General features: G+C 37.7%; 3 protein-coding genes across 3 annotated transcripts; 2 read left to right on the forward strand and 1 right to left on the reverse strand.

Moving 5' to 3' along the window:
* The first annotated feature begins 1,878 nt into the window (after positions 1-1,878).
* On the forward strand, positions 1,879-15,340 carry LOC149730583 (syndetin-like). Its single transcript, XM_089885604.1, has 22 exons — positions 1,879-2,135; positions 2,481-2,645; positions 3,033-3,158; positions 3,525-3,595; positions 3,846-3,999; positions 4,359-4,463; positions 4,860-4,979; positions 5,281-5,415; positions 5,912-6,035; positions 6,332-6,485; positions 6,817-7,024; positions 7,395-7,565; positions 7,947-8,050; positions 8,564-8,656; positions 8,977-9,091; positions 9,367-9,471; positions 9,689-9,792; positions 10,145-10,241; positions 10,629-10,828; positions 11,133-11,213; positions 11,575-11,673; positions 14,793-15,340. The coding sequence occupies exons 1-22, from the start codon at positions 2,091-2,093 to the stop codon at positions 15,010-15,012; spliced, it is 2,796 nt and encodes a 931-aa protein (XP_089741730.1). The 5' UTR covers positions 1,879-2,090; the 3' UTR covers positions 15,013-15,340.
* LOC149730584 (uncharacterized) lies at positions 11,680-14,604 on the forward strand. Its single transcript, XM_089885618.1, is given in 2 exon segments — positions 11,680-13,940; positions 13,942-14,604. Coding segments are annotated over 2 exon segments (2,157 nt in total). The 5' UTR covers positions 11,680-12,239; the 3' UTR covers positions 14,398-14,604.
* LOC149730585 (cytochrome P450 2J4-like) lies at positions 15,162-18,138 on the reverse strand. The gene is made up of 2 exons (XM_089885640.1): positions 16,452-18,138; positions 15,162-16,205 (listed from the first exon to the last, which is right to left on the reverse strand). The coding sequence occupies exons 1-2, from the start codon at positions 16,972-16,974 to the stop codon at positions 15,319-15,321; spliced, it is 1,410 nt and encodes a 469-aa protein (XP_089741766.1). The 5' UTR covers positions 16,975-18,138; the 3' UTR covers positions 15,162-15,318.
* Positions 18,139-21,648: the final 3,510 nt, after the last annotated feature.

Raw genomic sequence — 21,648 nt, forward strand, 5'->3', positions numbered from 1 at the left:
AGAAGATTGAGGTAATTTCACTTCTGGCTTGTCCGTCACCATTTTGAAACCTTACAACTTTGTACACGTATTTTTTTCAATAATACTACTTCAAACCAAACTTTACACTACGTTTCCCGTGCCAATAACGTTAACTTAGTTTTAAAAAGTACAAAAACCGGTATACACAGTTCTAAATTGCAACAAATATGCGCAAAACAGACCAACAACTTAGAAGCCTTCGCCCTTCTTTCTCACTTGTGGAAAATGGCTGCAGTGAGACTAAATTCACGAATCCCGTGATCAACGGTCGGCAATTTGATTGGATGATTCGGTCACGTGCTTTTGTTACGTCAGCATCACGACTTTTGACATTGGGCAGCTGCGTGAACGCAATTAATACGTTTTGGGGAGTAAAGAGATACGAAAAGTTCTACTTCCGCGTCCCAATTGAAAATACTACTTCCGCGTCCCTCTTGCACATTTGATAATAAGGTAATGATAATATTTTATCAGGGCTTATGAAATATAATAAAACATAAAATATTGAAAACTTCACCAGACGCAGTGTCATACAAAAGGGACACCGGATATGTGTACAATGTACATCCTCGGGGTAAAATACAAATCAATCTGTTTGCAAAAAAGGAATGTCCAAATAAATATGTATTATTGTTTGTGTTGGTACGATCGCGTATGTTGTATGGACGCCCATACGTAGCACAGTTCGTATCTAAATCGATACGTTTTGATTCTGATGCAATATAAAACGGAAATTTTAGAATGCATACCTTTATTACATTCTCTTTACAGCATTGTGACGTCACAAATAGTAAAATTCTAGAATTAAAATTGACCAATCATAGACCAAAATGCAATTTCAAAAATGGTTTTGACTTGGTTCTTAGTTCTAGAACTATTTTTTTCAAGCAGTGGGGTTGCAACGAAAAATGTAATCTTAGCTGAGATTTCAACTGGTAAGTGCACAATACGTTACCTGCGCGTATCATAGTGTAAGCGTAAATTACGTATTTTACAGTCGTATAGTGATTATTTAGATATTGCGTTGCTATATAGCCTAAAAATGCAAGTGGTTTAAATATCACCTACTAAGTAACACACATGGTAACTCATAAGCTGGCACGAGGTGCACGAAACAAAAACACTCGTGTTATAAAGACTGTCGTTTTCCGGCCACGCGAGGATAAAGTGAGTTACATTTATTTATTTTTTAAAGGTATTTTTAATTAACGATGTGACCCTTCAGTGAACATTAGCAACAATGTTGGCATCAGTGAAGCAACAAACACCATTATCAGTTGAACAATGAACGACGTATTCTACGAGTTTGGTATGGTTTTGTCTCAATAATGTAGTGTATGTAGCATACACTGCCTTGGTGTAAACACTAATATGCAATATAAATGTAACATGATTATTCTCGCGGGACGGGGCAATAGCAGTCGCTAAAACACCGATGTTTTGTTTCATACCCATCTCGCACCCGCTTTAGAGTTACCGCCTATGTAACTTTGTGGGTGATTATTTTTAAAGTTATTTTTTTACGGCAAAGAATTAAGGCAACCCTGGGTTGTCACTACACAAGCGCAAAGGCGTCTCCGCGCCTAAATATAGCCGATTAAATGCGGCAACGGTACGGCTAGTAATCGGACGCAAAAAAATCGGTACGGTAACTATGCTCATCGGGAGCGGTGTTGCACACTGCTTGGCTTTCGGCGACGCGTATAAACTACCCCATTATCTACTATATACACAAAAGTGTATAAGTTTACTTTTTACGTGAAAAAAAAGCAGAATGTATAAAATTCTACCCCGAACTAAAAGCGTAATCCGCCTTTTTAAGAAGATTACGCGTATTCCGCAACCGGGCTGTAAAACGGTGCTAAATGAATGTTTACATTTGCTTTGCGTATTTTCCGTCCGAGTATGACGGAATATATGTAAACTATAACGATTCATAATATACTCATAGGCCAAGAGCTTGATGTTATGTATGTCACATAACTAGTGGTTTAAAGTCAGTATATAGCAAGTTTAGGTCTACATATTGAAGAAACAGTTTTAGCTAGTTAGTTTTAACATTGTTAATCATGAAGAAGTTAAAGGAACTAATTGATCAAGTTGGAAAACCAACGGTAAGTCGTGTGACTTTTATTGTAACATATGTGATTTAACATTGGGTTGGTATACCTAGACTTTCATTATGTACAGTGTCTGTGTATCAAATCAGGTATAGGCACTAAAGTAAACTGCACTATATTTAGTGGTAGTGGCTGCCTTTATACTTAACATGTTAAATAAGCCAAGCTGCCATAGTATCTATAGTGGACTAGTGCAATGGCACGTAACAGAAGTTGTTTTGACACTCAAGGATACTGGGTTCAAGTTTTGGCACTTCTACCTTTCCTGATATGTTCTTGTGCAGGGGAAGAACAATAAGAAACATACATTTATTGTAATCATGTTGCAATAAAATACAGGTTTTGAAACAAGACAGAATAGACACGAGTGCAATCCAAGTCCCACATTATGTCTACAAAGAAGTTAACAGGATCCGAAACCCCCAAGTCGATAGAGATACAATCGCCAGCATAAATGAGGCTTTCTTTGTAACAACTACAGACCCGGATCAACTAGAACTTGAGGTATTACTTTATTGTTTACATGAGACAAGCATAAACTCTGAGAGGACATTTTTATTATGCAGTTACACTCATGGTCCTCGAACATAAGGACTTCATTGATTAATGTGGTGAATGTGAATGCACTTTTGCTCTGCTTAATGTTTCTATATACACCTAACAGCAGGGTAAAAGCAGGTTTATGTTTAAAACCTGGGTGCTAATAATATCACCTCTTCTTTAAAAGTTGGGGTAACATCGCTAACATGTCATTCCATCTTTGGCTAGGCACATCAGTTTGCCATAAAGTATTTTACCAACCTAAAAATACAATGTGTAATCTGGCAGATGAAATTTACTAGTTGGTCCATGTCTCAACACCAGTAGTTAGTAATATGACTAATATTTCAGGCAATGCCGGATAACTCAACTTTGGAGTTCATAGAAGCTAGAAGGGAAAGTCTTCAACGTCAACAGAATGCTGTTTCCAAAAAGTTATCAGATGTTATTTTACACAACCAGCCATCTTATATAAAGGTATACGTTGTTACTAGTGAACTGGTGCCAATATTACCCTCTGTGAATTGTTACTTTTAAGGTTATTATATTAGCAGAGAGCGAAATTAAAAGTGAATGGTTTGGGGGTGGAGGGGAAGGGGGAGTGATGAAACCAATTTGTTCCATTACTTTTGCATATTAACAATTGCTGCGTTTGCCTTTTTTTAGAAAAATATATTTTATTTGGGGGTGACCACCCATGCTATCACCTGGGATGTGTGTAGTGTGTATTATAAGGCTATAAAGCAAGTAGCGAAAAGTAATGTTCAAAATAGAGTTACACCCCTAAATCATGGATACGTCCCTGCATAAGGCACCAATGTTAAAACAGTTTATTGATTTCAGGAATTGAAAGAAGTGCAGGAGTTACAACGGAGCCTGCATAATGCATTTGTTATATGTAGTAATGGTAGAAGGTAAGATTTATATGGATGTCCTGTTTTAAATATTCATGTTCTGTATTCTTACTTCAGTTTTATCGAACGACCTGGTTATTATGTTTCTTTAATATGCCAACTTAAGGTGTTTCTGTAACTACATCTTCACCTTTGTATAGGCTGGTTTACAAAATGAAATTTAAAAATGCTTTGCTAAAGTATGCCGTGATCCTCCTGTGAATACCTAAAAATAATACATATAAATGTAGAATTATTTTTTTGGTTTCAGAGCCTTAATGTCTGTTGGTGTGAGGTGTAGCACTGCGAGTTTGTCTTTACTTTCAAATCAACAAAAACGTGAATCCCTTTTAACCTTATGGGAAGCTCTGCAAACTATAAAAACACTTCAACATTCAGATGTCAGGTTATCAGAGCTAATGGAGGTAAATAGAATGTTGTTGTCGAGAATTGTTTTCTATGTGGGTGTGGTCTTACACTACAGCATAGGACATCGGCTTTAGGCAAGAATCGGCCTGTTCCTTTGACACCCAGAGTGCTATAAAAAACATTAGTGACAGATCACAGGGTTGTGGAAATGTCTGTTAAGTGTCTTGTCAAAAGACATATAGGCCTATCAGTATACCCTAACTTAACTGCTTCAATAGAATCAAATTTTGATTTCAAGACCACATACTGCCCTGTGTTCTTCCATTGTTTATTTCTATACATGTAACCTGTAGCCCCCACCAGCATTTCCTATATAAACTCATAGATAAGTTAAAAACCTATCTAAATATTTTAGGATGAGGATTATGCTGGTGCAATTCAACTCTGTTTGGAATGTCAACATGCTGCAGCCACTTACAAGCATTATCATTGTATTAAAGATCTCAGTACAAAGTTACAGGTAATGGTAATCTTATAGTGACTGGTATAGAACTTGGGGTATTACTTCTGTCTAATTTTACATGATACATAGGCACACAAAGCAAATTTTTTTGTTTTTTATCATACTCTGGGGGACAAATGGTAATTTTTTTGTGGCTGATATTGTTTGGTAAAGTATTGTATTTAACTTTAATTCTCATATGTAACAGGGACAAATAATGTGGTAAAGTACTGGGTGTCTGGTATAAAAGTATTTTACCACCTATTGAGAAATGTGGAGTAGAATTACTGTCAAAATTAGCTATGGCCTATGACCATGAGGTTCGTGATACCTTTAAAACGTGTTCCAAACTCATACAGTTTATTATTAAACCTTTATGTATTCATTCCAAATAATACCGTACCGTTTCCACAGGACACACTGGAGTTAATAGAGGAACAGATAGACGTAGCATTATCAAAGACTTGTCGTTTATTTGATCCAACTGTTTACACCAAGTTGCAGCAAGGATATCAACTTCTTGGAAAAACTCAGGTGTTTACATTAAGCCTTGCAATGTCTGACTGTGCCATTTATATGAAACCGAAGTGTGTGCCTTGTGGTACATACCGAATATGCTGCATAGCTTTCTACTTGTATATGCAAAGACTTTGAAACTCCAACATAAAACATCTGCATAGATATAGAAGTTTATCCCTTAAAATCACTGGAATGTTAATGGCACTTAGATCAAATAGGCAAACATGACATGTATACTCATAGTTTAAGCTAACTGTTTATTACTGTAGTTCATCTTCCCATTAAATCAATTAACATATTCTTTGTTATAATATAGTCAGCAGTGGACCAGTTACTGATGCATTACACGGCCTCTATTCATAACACTGCGTTCCAAATTGTATTCGGATTTGCTGAGCTATCGAAATGTGAAAGCAACCTACAAAAGAAACAATACAAAGACATCTGTTCAGTAAGAATGTGCATTTATCTATTTTGGGCTCAATTAATTTCAAGGGTACTTATCTAATAGTGGATTTTAGATAGACCCCAGTTTTTCTTAAAATATCAAGGGTGGCTCATTGTTCACCGTTTTATTTGGTAAGTAGACCAAATTTGTTTTCGAAAAAATGTTTATTGTTATTTAATTCAACCAGTTTTCTGTTGATTGTTTATGATTAATCAGCTAATGTTTACATTAAGTTTCAAAATTAATGCTACCTATTGTTACATATTTAGTAGGGCTGGCCTAGCAGTAGAAGTTAGTTTGACTTTGTAGGCCATTATTCTACAGGTGTGCTATCAAAATTGAGCACAACACTTCTACTTATTAATAATTCATACAAATTTATTCCAAAAATTGCAACTACATATCCATTTAGTTAGCTAATCTTTAGTCTTTATCACTCTGATGAAATATATGATTCTAGACCACTTATTCTAACTAACCAGCCAACCTAATGTTTTAGCTTATCAACAAAGACTTTTACATTCCGTGCTTACTTGAGCTGTGTAAAGGTGTTTGGTCAATCATGTTGTGTTACCATAATGCTTCTAAGTGGCATCATAAGAACCAAGGTCAACTTACTGATGGTAAGAATGTGTATGTTAGGTTCTTGTGTATCTTAGTATAGTAAGCATGTATGTACATACCATGGCTGTTTGGTCAATAAGAAAACAGTAGACACTTTCAGTGTTTGTATATACTGTAGTATTTGGTGTATAAGAAGACTTACTTTAATAGCTAAAGTCTATATGTGGTAATAAAGCCTGCATAAACCCAATTGAGACATTCATATGTGGTCTTCCTATGTTATTTGTGGATAGTCAGCATAAGACCTATTTTAAGTCCTACCTGCATCATTCTTTTGACTTCATTAATATTCCAGACGATATTAAAAGTTACGTGAACGGCAAGTTAGCTCATGGTCGCCACCGTGTGTGGAGTGATGCCCAATCGAGAATCAAAACTTTTATTTTATCTTCGGAACTAAACGGGTTCAAATACGATGACTTTATTATGATTCTGGATATTGTGAAAAGGTAAAGATCTTTGAACTTACAACATTAACAGTTATTTCCTGTCTTGGGTTAATAGTTGTATATATAGCATTAATCCACACTTTGATATTTTAGCTGGAGCAAAAACATAAAGCCCAAAACACTTTGTCATATAATTTTTTTTTAAATAATAGAAGCAAGGATCTAAAAGCTGCTATGAATGGTAAATTTTAAAAATTTTACCAAAAAGGTAATTATTTGTCACAAATCCTGCCTAGTTTTAACACCCTGTACCATTAACACTATTCTAGTATTTTTATACCCTACCCTGCATGATCCAACACTATTTTCACACCTTCACATTACCCCTCAGGTTTATAGAAGTTGGTGAAGACTTTATAACCGACCCCTCCAGCAATGAGCAACCGATAGATAGTTTAACTGAACCCCTGAGGCAGCAAACCCTTTCATATTTCCACTCTCACCATCGTACAAGGTTGGATGAACTCCTAATGTTCCTCGAGAATGAGGCGTGGCAACCGTGCCCGGTTAGATCTTCATTTACTGTGTTTGGAATGGATGTAAGTTGCTGTATAGAATTCACAGTATAAGTACATAGATGTCTTATTTGTTTAAATTTTATCTGAAATCTGATGTGACTTTGTTAAAACGTAGTTACACACCCATTGTTGTCAAATATTAGAAACTTAAAATAAAACTTAAAAGAATGATGTGCTGGAACAGTTTAGTATATTAACTGGCTTCTCTGGTGTTTATGAAAAAGGACCATTATATGTATATACTATAGATATTTATATTTGCTACACCATTAGTTAAACCTGATGTTTGCTGCATGTTTAGTAGCACTTGGTGTAATCAATTACCAAGTGTATTTAGAATAAACTGCTGTTCCTACTGTTGTTTATCTAACTCTTAGTATTTACTTTTTAGGAATTCAAGTTTTTAAATCAAACTTACCAATTGACCCCAAAAGATGATCCCAATACTGAGGTCACGACCCTTGACCCAGGGTCAAGATACTTTGACCCCTTTAACAGCGAGGGTCATCCTTTTTCGGACCTTCAAAAGTCTTCTCAAGATCCTGATTCTAACAAGCCAAAGGTTATTGTTACATCACTAAGTTTTTGTTTTCCCCAAAATAGTTAGGTTTAAGTAGCAGTATCTATGTTGTATGTATTGATGTACTGCTTCTATTAACCCTGGAAGTTCAACTGATAAAAGTTGTTAACACCACTGAGACAAATACCACGTCTGTGATGAATACTATCACCAAGTTTGCAGTGGAGTACTTTGCTATTAATATTCTGCAGACTTCAATTCTTTGGCGGTGTGTTCTCTTACCCAGTTGTAACTAATGGATTGTAGCTCCCAAGGTATCAGAGTAATGAGTAAACTGACCTAAATCTCCGATCCAATGGTGTGCTGTGTAGGGACTCACCCACATAAAGTTGTTAATATCACTAAATTTCATGAATTTCACAGCCACGATATGATTCATATGAAAACAGTGATGACGAAGATGATATTGATCATGAACTATCACTAGATTATGTTGATGAAAAGACAGGAGAATCTCCAATGTCGGGGTAAGCTCTTACTTGTATATAACTTAATTACTTTATTTTTAAAAATGCTTTCAAGTCATAAGTTTAAGTATTACTCTTGATTGCTTGGAATAGTAAAATTATTACACAGATAGTAATTTAAAGAATCAAATTATACAGTTTTTTAAATGATTAGGGGAAAAAAGGAAAATATTGTTGAATTAAGTAATAAACAATTATCTTACACATTACGTTAATTACACCAATTTCCTATTTTCTATATAGTATCTATATAGGGTGGGGGCGATTACCTATTTTCTATATAGTAGGGTGGGGGAAGATGGGATACCTTTAGCACATTATATTTACATATCCAATAAAATGTGTTTTAAACAATTAACAACGGTGTATAGGAATCGTAGGGATACAGTTTTATAATTCTTTGAATGTTCTTTGTTTACTAACAAATGGGACGAGCAAATAGAATGAAAATGTGTCCCATCTTCCCCCACCCTACTATATATCATCAAAACTACATGGCTATCTTCCACACAGGTCATCATCCACTCAGTCATTAAAGAGTCCAAGCCACCCTCATGGTCCTGTGCTGACCAATACAGCTCTGCATGTGCTTAGGTTATGTGGGAGGTATGGAAGCTTTGGTTTGGTATTGGAGTTCCAAGCCATTAAGCAGTAACCTGTATTTAACTTTCTTTAGAATTTATTCAAAAATGTTTGCAATATGTTATCCATTTGCTGTTGCCACCAGAAATACTATAATGTGGAAATTACTCTTCTGCTAAAAATAAAAATATCTTTTATTAAAATATACATTTGTTTAGAAATCAGGTGCTTTATGAAAATAAATTTACTTTTAGTAAAATAAAAATTTAGAAAATCACAACAATACACTCTGCTGCGATAGATCTTAAAATCTAAGATTTTAAAATTATGTTTTCAATCCACAGTTACCTTAAAATGTGTGATGTGTTGCAACCAATTGCATTAGATGTTGTGATTTGTATGTCTCAGTTGTTTGATCTTTACTTCTATGCTGTGTATGCATTCTTCTCAACTGATGAGGTAAACATTGTTTAGTTTATGCGTTTCTGCTGTTACTGTGATACCATGCAATTTTGGATACAATAACTTGTCAGAGAAAATATATTTTGCTCAAATGCCAAAGTTATCATATCTTATGGGAACCCTTGTTAGACTGTGCCCAGTCGTTGTTATTACTACAATGCAATGTATTCACAGACCATTTACATTAGTTATTATAGTTTATTCCAGGTCATGCATACCAATATTAATTGATCATATCTATGGTAGATATCTAAACCATGTTTTATTCGAAGGAAAAGCATCGATGTCGACTTGATCGTCTTCAATCGACCGTAACCCACATAGAAACAACATTATTTACTCCTGAGGTTAACGGAAAAGCACCCAACGCTCAGCAGGTAAACATTTACTTTTTTTAACAGGGATAGTTAGGTGTATTATCTCCAAAACAAAACTAACTTTTTGGTTCCATTTTTGCTGATTAATGCAGTGTAGAAAATTCCCGGGTAGGCCTACCTTCTTTGCCACCCCATTCAGCTTGGTGTCTCTGGACTCATTCCTTTACAATGTTATAATCCAAGTTATGGCTCAATAAACATCCTTATCAAATAACAGGAGATGCCTCAAATATCCGTCCCTACCCTTTCCCCTGCTGTTGATTTAAACCAACCCAGCTCGTATTATGGAATCACTGAACGCATTGTTGCAACTGAATCACTGTGAGTTTGAAACTATATGAAATATCTCCTATGGAGTGGTCATAACCTGTAAAGGATGTCAAAACGCTGGTACTATACAATTAAAGAATAAAAGGGGCTTTTATCAAACTTCCTAATGTGCCCAGCATTGGCACCGTATAGGTTGAAAATATTTTTAAATTCAAATACTGTATGGTAATGATATATCCAAATGAATGCAAGGTATAGTGGTGCTACATGAATATTACATGTTTAATTTGCAAAATTTTTATTATATATGGGCAGGGCAATGTCCTTCGATAAGTCAAGCCAGGGGATTTGGGACAGTTCATCTATGGTTTGCAAACGCTTGATTTATTACTTTGTATTTCAGAATTTGTCTTGCCAGCCAGTTTGAATTGCTTCATAAAAACTTAGAAGAAATGATTCCTTCTTCTAAGAAAGCTTTTCTGCAACAATTCTATTCACAGGTTTGTATGGAAGTTTATAAACAATAAATATTTTATGTAATCTGCAATCAGATTATATCACAGCGGTCACAACATTATATCAAATTATATCATAACCGGTATTGACAGCGAGCATGCGGTGCCTGAATACATAAGTCCCCCCTGTATATCATGACAAATGAGTTACTTTATCCGCGCGTGGCTGGAAAAGGACAGTTGTGATAACACAATTGTTCTGTTTTATACACCTCGTATCAGCTTAGTTACCACGTATGTAACTTTGTGGGTGATTATTTTTTTTTTGGTTTTTTCATTTTTTTTAATGTATGCCTGATAATTTGGACAACCTGTTAGTGACCACTGGGTTGGAGCAAAGAAGATGAGAATAAACTACATGTTATATCTCAGACGGTCCGTGCAACAACTGATGTCCGCTACCCTTCCTACCTTGGCATCGCAATCCACTCGGTTGACGTGGCAACCACTGTTAATAGGATGTCTATGGTGAATTGGGACGTGCGTGAAATAATGTCGCAACATAACAACTACGTGGATTTACTCTTAAATGATCTTTCTAATTTTAGAATCACTTTGTTTGGCTCAGTGAGGTATGTATCTAATTCTATAATGTAGTATGGGTTTCCATTCACTCTTATCCCATTTGCTAGTAAAAAAAGAATATTTACAGAATTATGTAAGTGCATCCCTCGTGCTTTAATTGTAAAAAAACATGATTTAGTATTATGACATATTAACATCTAGCCCCCACTCTACTATATTTAGCTTTAATATAATGTTTTGTAAATATATGTAACAAGTTTCGTGTGTAATGAAACAGTAACTGTGGGTTTTACTTTCGAATTATTAAAGTGTTTTATCTTCACCAGTGCTTCCATATTTTGTATATTACAGAAGTGTTCGTCTTCCTGATGAAGTAGTGAAAGTTATCTGGCAACACTGTATAACAATATGCAACCAAGCGTTTGTAGAAGGGTAAGATACCATTACAATATTATTATCATGAACTCATATTAACTTTATTGTATCATCGTTTAACCCAGCGTAACTTTTGATTCGACAACAATTCAATATCAGAACTTTACATCCACAATTTACAACCCGTAACCCCTACCCTATGTTAATGTTCTGATTAACTTTCTGACAGTTTTTCATATAGTTTTTTTAAGTTAAAATCCATCTTAAGACCCAGATATTCTGTAGAGTTTCTATTGCTTGACAAGCTTTTAAATATCTGGTTTAAAATTGGGGGAATACCAAATATTTTATCTATCTCAAGAATTGGACCTTTTTTAGCTTTAGCTTATACAAAATTAACATCCAAATATTTTCATAGATTTTCGAATGTAAAGAAATGCAGCAACGAGGGCAGAGCGCTGATGCAACTTGATTATCAACAATTCCTTATGAAACTAGAAAAACTCACAAATATCAGGTGAGTTGTCATATTATATTGATTGTAGTAATAGTTTTTGATAGGTGTGTGTCTTTGGAAAGAAAGACATGAAGTGTAGTTGTCAAATTCACCATTATATGGATGGCTGTCACCAATCACAATACTTACTTCTTGCCCACTGTTAAATACACACATGTTTTGCTTCCGGTTTGGCCAAAAGACCTTGTAACTTTAAACTTGTATGTAACTTTATCCTCGCGTGGCCGGAAACGACAGTCCTTATAACACAATAAATCAATGGCTCATCTGGTATAAAAAACGTATAGTGTATTTCCAACGTTTCGTCTGCCATACGGCGAGACTTCATCAGGGAATAAAACGCAACAGTTACTACAAGCGAAAAGCAGAAAAGGTGAGAAAAAGGCGATATTAACGTGATAAGGGCACTGTAAGGAAGAGACGGTGGAAGGGCAAAGGTACATCTACAGAGACGGTGGAAGGGCAAGGTACATCTACATAACAACCACTCATGCGTACGAGAAGGAGTTCTACCTCCCAGTCTGAAATTTAGGTCACCTATCGCTTCGGCAGAAGGTAGAGCCATAATGAAATCGTGTGGGGTTCGTTTTTTGCGACTGCGTATAAAGGAGGCACATATGCGCATTAACAACCACACTTTTGAGTTAAAGGAGGTCGTTGCAAGGTTGGAGAAAGTGTTGAACCATAGCCTTCTGACGTCGCTTGTCTGTCATGTAAGGAGAGGATCAACTCGAATCGTTGCACTGGGAGTGAAAAAGTGTGATGACAACATTGAAAGATGGCGTGGCAAATTGAAAGTTCCACTGGTGAAACACTCTAACAAGGATTGGGTCATGAATATGTCCGATAAAGAACTTACACCCACGCAGTGTGCCGTATTATCTTTAGGATTGAATTTCGCCGTATCGCCCGATAATGTACCGTGGAAGCAGGTCGTAGCGTCCATAGAGAAGGGCCTCGTCGGACAACCCCTGCACATAAAGTCACTTTTACAAAGCAAGTTGGTGGGATGCATTCGTAGCCATAAGACCACAACCACCAACGTGCCTAAATCATACTTAGCCGCTATACGGGAACTACAAAAAGACCGTTCGATTGTTATATTATCGGCGGATAAGGGAAATCGTACGGTGGTTATGAACCGAACGGATTACACAGCGAAACTTTTGGAACTCCTGAAAGACGCCAGAACCTACAAGAAGCTGGCTCGGAATCCGACTCCTTCCTTAGAACGTAAGGTGAATAATTATGTTCGACGTCTTCACAGGGAACGTGAGGTTCTATCGTACAGTGAATTTCGGCAGCTACACTGTACGGATGGGAGGACACCCCAACTGTATGGACTCCCGAAGGTCCATAAACCAGGTATCCCGTTACGACCGATTGTTTCTTTTATTGGTTCGCCTAGCTATATGTTGGCTAAGTTTCTCGCCAAAATCGTTGCCCCCTTGATTGGAAATAATAGTCACCACGTCAGGAATTCACATGAGTTCGCGGCCAAGGTAAGAGACATGACAATTGCAGATGGTGAGTGTTTAGTTTCCTTTGATGTGGTTTCCTTATTCACCAACGTCCCGATAACCCTGGCGATGTTGGCGGTCATGACACGATTAAGAACGGATAATTTGGAAGATCGCACCCTCCTGTCTTGTGAAGACATTGAAGAGGGTCTCCGGTTGTGTCTTAACGCTACATGTTTTGCGTTTCAGGGTGCATTCTACCAACAAGTGTTCGGTACAGCGATGGGTTCGCCCATCTCTGTCGTCATTGCAAACGTCGTTATGGAGACTATTGAAGAGGAGGCCCTCGCTACTTTCATGCATCCTCCTCGATACTGGAAGCGCTACGTTGACGACACTTTTGCCATCATTGCGGCGGAACAACTTCACCCTTTTCTGGATCACTTAAACGGAATAGAGGAGTCCATCCAGTTTACCCTAGAAAGAGAGAACGAAGGGAAAATAGCGTTCTTAGATGTTGAGGTGAGTCGGGACAAAGAAGGAGGAATGAAAACCAATGTGTACAGGAAACCTACCCACACTAATCGCTATCTATCTTTTTGGTCAGCTCATCCGATCGAACATAAAAAAGCGGTAGTAAGGTCCCTAAAACACAGAGCAGAGGCTTTGGTGTCCGATCCACTACGTCTACAAGATGAAATGAAATTCATTAAAGACGGGCTTCGGTACAACTCATACCCGCCGTGGATGGTAAAATGGAAGCCAACACAGAAACCCAAAGAAGTAACACCTACTATTGCTACTGTGATCCTCCCCGTATGTCCCAGGCCTATCCGACACTTTAAGGAGAATGCTTACCGATCACGGTATTAAGGTTTATTCAAAGCCGCACACAACGCTTCGCAGCCTGTTATCTCACCCCGTTGAGAATCAGGCAACTGAGCCCAAGGGGGTTGTGTATTTGATTCCCTGTGGTGACTGTGAGGGTGTGTACATCGGAGAAACGGGCAGAGCTCTAAAAACGCGCTTGAAAGAACATCGCCGAGATGTCGCAGCAAAGGACGCGAGCAAGACGGCTCTGTCCAAGCACTCAACTGTATGTAGTCACCGAGTGGCGTTTGAGAACGTTCAAATTCTCGAACGGGAGACCGACTTGACCAAACGATTGTTTTTAGAGACTCTACACATTCACAAACACCGAGAATGTGTCAACAACAAAGAACAATGCACCTATTTCCCCACAGTTTACAACAACCTGATATAAAAAATTTTTCTGTTTCCGATTTTTCACGTGACTGCCGTTGTGCGTTTGCCCTTCCACCGTCTCTTCCTTACAGTGCCCTTATCACGTTAATATCGCCTTTTTCTCACCTTTTCTGCTTTTCGCTTGTAGTAACTGTTGCGTTTTATTCCCTGATGAAGTCTCGCCGTATGGCAGACGAAACGTTGGAAATACACTATACGTTTTTTATACCAGATGAGCCATTGATTTATTGTTTATACTATGCCTGGTAGCAGAAGTAACAGAATGTTATAACACAAGTGTTGTTGCATCTCGTGCCAGCTACGAGTTACCATGTATGTTACCTTATCCTCTATCAAACAAAAAGCTGCAATAAACCACTTCATTACCCCACATTAATCCCCCTTTCTTTCCAGGCCAATCCCTAACCGTGAATATGTAGAGTCTTACATTAAGGCTTATTACCTCACTGAGACTGACCTGCACCAATGGATGAATAATCATACCGAGTACAACCATAAACAACTGACAGCTTTGCTCTCTTGTTCGGCTGCAACATACACCTCGTCAAGTTCAAACAGGAAAACAAAACAACGCATGATGTCATTAATTGATGACCTCACCAATAGGAAGTGACATCATAATACTTCATCCATCCTATAGTAGAATGTATCATTGTGATGTCACAAGGTGTTGTGTTGTTTATGTAATTCATGATGCACTTTATCTATTGTGACGTCAAAGAAGATCGACGCTTGGGTAATTCCCCTAAAAGAAGACCAAACATGGGTGAGCAATTTTATTGACAGCTATCTACACACTGGTTCAAGTAACGTAAAAAGTGGGACAGTTTCAAGTTGTCACAAATTAAATACAAGTTCCATCTTTCACAAACGTCATCATCGTACGGTGCAATAACATATTGTTTCTATGTCAATACAATTAGCGCTCCTCTGCCACCAAGTGAACGTTGACAGGTGCTAGTACTGACGTCATCAAACCTGTCAGATCCGGTTCTACCTTGGCTTGATCGAACCGAAACCGGAATCCCCGCACTAGGTTAGTTAGGAATATAAACTGCTGGTAGATCGCTATCTGACTTCCCAGGCAATATCGAGGCCCGACAGAAAACGGGACGATCTTCTCGCTTTTGGTGAATCCCCCATCCTCAGTGACGTGTCGCTCCGGACGGAATTCTGACGGCTGCTTCCACCATTTTGGGTCGTTCTGTATTGCCCACAAGTTGGCTACTACGCTCGTACCGGTTGGTATGACGTAATCTTTAACCGTGACGTCACTTGTGGCTTGATGACGTAACGAAAGGGGAAACACCGGCCTCAGACGTGACGATTCATGCATGACAGCTCTTGTGTATGGCATAGAATCCATCATTGACGTAGTGATGACGTCATTGCCAGCTACACTTTTCACCTCTGCCGCCATTTTTTCTTGAACTTGAGGATTTTGGGCGAGAAATACAAGCGACCAATGAACCGTGGTTGCCATGGTATCGGTTCCCGCCATAAATAGGTCGGTCAAGTAACAAGAGAGCTGTTGATTGTTGTAAACTTCGCCGGTTTCCCAATCCTGAAGATTCTGCAGCATCCCTTCGATCAATTTTTTGCTCCCTGTCATTTTTTCTTTCACTTGCCGGACTCTCTCCTTTCCCTTCTTCTCCAGCATTCTCTCGTATGCAACCGATGACCGAATTTGTGGGAACATACCAGCCATGAACTCCATAAAACCATTACCAGCTTTATAAACGGGATCTGCCAATACCTTTGACAGATTTACTTCATCTTGTTTGTTCATACCTTCAGAAGGCTCTCCTGCAACGAAGATAAACGTATAAATTATCAAATTCATCTTATTCTCAAAGCGAATGAATGAGACCTATCTATTCTCGCGTAACGCATCTATTTATGCTATTTGTAACACGCGTGTAGTAGTGTCGTGCATCGAAACCGATATCCTTTGATTACGTTGTGGGCGGTCTAACCACCAAATCACATATATTACACTACATTAGTGGGAAAGCCAAAGATATATCAATATAATACGAAATCCCCACTCACCGTAAATAATGCTCTTTACGATATTAAACGTTGGTACAGCGAGATAGTAACCCGCCTCGAACGATCCCTTTGTTTCCCGTATTCTACAAATCATTTTCTTGCATTCTGACGTCATAATCTCTTCTGTATTCACTTTCCCGAACCCTTTGAGCGTTTTAACGCGAAGTTTCCGCTGTTCCTGCCACTGTGGAGAATAATCCGCGAACAGTTCGTTGTGGTTGGCGTCGATGAATCTCCCCGACAGGTGGTTCCCCTGTTTCACGAACCCTTCGCTTGCAGCTTCGTAAGTGTTGAGCACGACTGTGCGGGTATTCCCCCGAGTAAAGAAGAAAACGGGGCCGTAGTTTTGCCACCCCCAAACCGCTAGGGTGCGCTCTAGGCTACCCAGAACGAAGGGTACACTCCCGAGAAAGGGTAACCCCCTTGACCCCGGGGGAAACTTCTTTGACCCATTTTGTTTCAGCCAGCTTGCTGCGACAACAGCTATTGCGGATATGACGCAAACTATTATGACGTCATACATGATTAATTATGACAAAACAAATTCTAGCAAATCAATCTGAAACAAAAAAATAAGCATTTTATTTATTTATTAACAAAAAGCGCCTCCCTGTAATGTAAGTGTACAGGGTGTAAAATAATGAATAGATCAATAAACGCGTAACTTGTTTATTGTCGCGTTGCGAGCCAACGATAGCAAGGGAAGCAGCGTTGAGTCCGGAACCTGTATCTTCTGGGCTGGCGGAAAGCCCGCTAACAGACTGCCGTGCTCGGTATAACAGACCTCCTGTGGCCCGGTTGTTCTATGTTCTATCTATACCTGTTTGTCATACCTGCGGTTTGCGACTCAAATAATTTTCAATCTCAACGGAAAATAAACGAAACAAAATATACAATTTCAATACGGTGGATAAGTAAAAAAAAATCACAATAAATAGTCAAAGCGACTACACCCTGAACGCCTATTATTTTTTGTCTTTCCCATTGCGCGAGCTTCCTATAGTCACGCCACCGAATCACACCAGGTGTCCATAGGGCGTCCGGTAAGCCGCAAATAAAAGTTACGACACTAATGAATTTACTTAGTTTTGCCCCATTAGAAAGAACGAATTCAAAGCTCGCGTTATCGCTTCAATACAATCTGTATTCACAAACAAAACGACCAATCAAACTCGTAAAAAAATATAACTTGCTTTTAAATATAAAATACCTAAAGGTTTAAAAGTATTTTTCCATTGCGTGCTAGTGTTAATGACCTAAAACGTTTAGTCACGTCTGATTAAATAAGTTAAATATATAGTAGGCCAAAGAGATGGTTTTAATCTCTTTGAGTAGGCTATAGTCCAGCACAGTTCGGATTATCAGCGTCGCCTTTTTAAACCGGTACCCTAATTTTATCCATATAATTTTACCGATTGTATACTTGCGAAAAATTACTGAAAAGTTTTTTATCCCCCCAAAAAAACAAATAAATGAATTGAAACTTCGAGTAACTATAGCCGATTCTGGCTTAAACCCCAGCAGGCGTGCCATTTTTACAGTTTACCTATATAGAATATAAGCTTACTTGTACAAAACAGTTCCCCACATTTTCCCTCTGTTACATGCTTGTCCATCACCCGTATGATCGATCACGTCCACGACATGTCGTTTTAATTTTACCCAAACTTCTTCGCACGCGGTGCATGCAGTTGCCACTTTTTCCCCTCGAAACCAATAACGCAAGCTTGTTGTTATACGTTGGGCATGCGGTGGTTTCTAGTTAGTAGTGGTTACCAAACGTTTTGTCTTGGCGTGAACATTTAAAAATTTTAATTTTCACTTTTTTTTAACTGCAAAAAATATTTAATACGCGCACTATCTGTAGCTTGTATAATGCCCACAATTAAACCTACAATGTTAATGCCCATTGATTTAGAATTACCATATTTAAAAGGAATGGTGTTAACATTTGCCAAAGAAAATATAAACTAATAAAAATTGTAGTTTTTATTCTTATCCTTAAAAAATAGTATTTTGTAGAACACAAACTGTATCTGCTGCTAATAAAATCACACTTGAATTACACGCGTTTTGTGCACGCGAATCGGCAAACCAAAACTGCATTTCTTTCATCTTATCGTTTGCAGCATCTGTCCATCCACCTGACAACACTCAACAGACACTCTTGTAGGAATTACGTCGATCGTGCAACACGACACTTGTATTTACCTGTAACATCTGGCCATACTTGTGTATTGTAATATAACTGCGGTTTTCTTTCACGCACGAACACAAGTTAAACTATTTTGTTTCCTTAGCGGCCTATAGCCGAACCCAGTAAACACATACAGCGTGCCCGCTTCCGAATTTAACCATGTGTGTGGTCGCATCGTGAGCGATTTCTGTTTTTTTTTTCGTTTATATACAATTTCTTGTCATCCATATATAGTAGGGTTGGGGAAGATGGGACACTTTTTTATTTTCTTGTCCCAAGTGATGACAAACAAAGAACAGTCAAAGAATTATAAAACCGTATCTCACGACTCTCATAGACCGTTGTTAATTGTTAAAAACACGATCAGAATATTTGCTATTGTGTGCTAAAGGTGTCCCGTCTTCTCCCACCCTACTATACATACATATATATATATATACATATATGTACATATATGACAAAAAATGCCGATAAAGTGCCATGCCAATGGACACGTACGCCAGTAATGGTGCCAATGTCGTGACTATAGAACCCGTATATTCTGGGCGAAAAACTTACCCGTTAAAAACTGTTGTGGCACATCACGAGTGTTAGTTTGGACGTGGGTTTTAAAACACCAAATAAAGGATGACAGCACAATAAATGTTTAAATAACTATATGTTATGATATCAATCCATATAGTTGTGACAAATAAATCAGACGTTCAGATGTAATGTTTGTATTTAACCGTATCTGCTTATAAAGACTGACGTCTCATTTGATAAAATAATGTCAAAAATCTGGTTTATTGCAAATTTACGTTCCGGGGCCAGATGGTCGAATGTCTCAAAGTTTCACGCTGCCTCGGTTTAAAACGCGTGACAAACAAATGCGTATGATTTCTATTTGATAGCAGAGTTATATTGCTTGTAACTTTAACGCGATTTTGAACGGCAAGGTCTGTTGTATGACACAGGTGTTTTTACTATAATATAACATTGCGTGAAACCTACACGAAGAAATATTAGGATTTTGCGGAATGTTGGAACATGGATTGTAAAGGCTTATGGCACAGATATATTGCATTTAAGTTTAATTATATTAAGTTCGGGTAAGATGGTTCGTGTTTTAGTTTTTTTTTCTTGGCCCATTTGGTAGAAAACAAAAAACATTTACAGCGTTCACATAACCGTATATGCTTACGCCTCCAACAAAAATGTTTATCGCATTGTCTTTAAAACGATTATTTTGTAATAAATATAACGTTTCAAAGTTTGGAACCTGTACATCAACCGTACACTGTGTATAGACATAGTTGCGATAAAAATGTTCTATGACAACAAATCGTATTTTATTCAATGACCTCAAAATTCCTGACCTAGTTTCGTTTAAATAAAGCTTATTATTTACCGTTCTCGGTATTTCAATGACAAACGTTTAACCTTACTCAAACCGCAATAGCTTGTTTTACCCACTCCAAAATTGGGGTATCCGCGATATTTTTGCTGTTTTAAACGAAACACCTATACTATGACGTCACTAGTACTGCTCGTGACCTCTCACCTACAAAGGTGAATGTCATGGCGGTGTTAGGTTTCCCATATATACAATATCTTCACAATGTTATAGCGTTCACACCATTAGCTTATACACGATAGCCAGAGCTTCACGCACGAGTTCCAGTTTCGTATCTCGTCCTTGCACGCAATCCGACAGCCTTAATGTTCAATATAGTAGAGTGGGGGAAGATGGGACACCTTTAACACATAACATCCAAATATCATGATCGTGTTTTAAACAAATACCAACGGTCTTTCGGAGTCATAAGCATACGGTTGACTAATTCTTTAAATGTTCTTTGTTTACTACCAAATGGGACGAGAAAATAGAATAAAGCGGTGTCCCATCTTCTCCCACCCTACTATATGTAGATACTGCTGTGGGAAAGATGGATACCGTTAACACGTAATATAGTAGGGCGGAGGAAGATGTGACACATATTCATTTTATTTTTCGTCCCATTTGGTAGTAAACAAAAACATCCAAAGAATTATAAAACCCTATCTTCACGATTCCCAAATACCGTTGTTAATTGTTTAAAACACGATCAGGATATTTAGATATTATGTACTAAAGGTGTCCCATCTTCCACCCTCATATACCCAATATTTCCGAATCGTGTTTTAACAATTAACAACGCCCTTTAAATCACGAAGAGACAGTTATAGTACTGTGGGGTAGTATGGATACCTTTAGCACATAATATCCTATATTTCTTAATCGATAAAATATCCTGAGCCTGTTTTAAACAATTAACAACGGTCCATGTGAGTCGCGAGGATATGGTTTTTCTTTGAATGTTCTTTGTTTACTACCAAATGGGACGAGAAAAAGAATGAAAAGGTGTCTCATCTTTTCCCACCTTACTATATGTGTATTTGGGAAACGTTTTAATTTCAGTTTAAGTTTAGTTCAATGGCGTCAGCGGATATTCCATGTATGTTTAAAACACCTGCCTGCTTTATTGGGCGTGGGGATTATATATACGACCTTGCAGTGAACTAAAACGGAAGGTTTTGACAGGAGATAGCGTGGCACTCATAGCGACATTTGTAGAAAGGCTAAGACAAGATTATTGGTCAGATTTTGACCCTGAAACGTGAATTCTTTTATAGAGAAAGATTTTATAAATTTCGTGCTAAAAGATTAAACGTTATTGGATTACTTTTCCTTCTAAATACTCATAGGCGGTTATTCTTTTCCACGTCGGTATTTTCTAAAAGCAGCATCAGGGTTCAAGACCTTATCAGTCTTTGATATTCTGGTAAAATTAATATTCTGCACCAGCTCTTGGTCACGCGATAATCTAAACAAGTATTTCATTAAGCCTATACTTGAAAGGTTATACATTTTCAATGGTACTACTATCGAAGTTTTGTTTATAGTAAATATAATCTGTTTTTGCCCCGGTAGTTGCTGTTATACATGGGTTAATTATGAAAAGGAAAAGAAAACAATCA

The sequence above is a fragment of the Ciona robusta genome, chromosome 9 (genome assembly GCF_009617815.1).
Source record: "Ciona robusta chromosome 9, ASM961781v2".
NCBI classification, from domain to species: domain Eukaryota; kingdom Metazoa; phylum Chordata; class Ascidiacea; order Phlebobranchia; family Cionidae; genus Ciona; species Ciona robusta.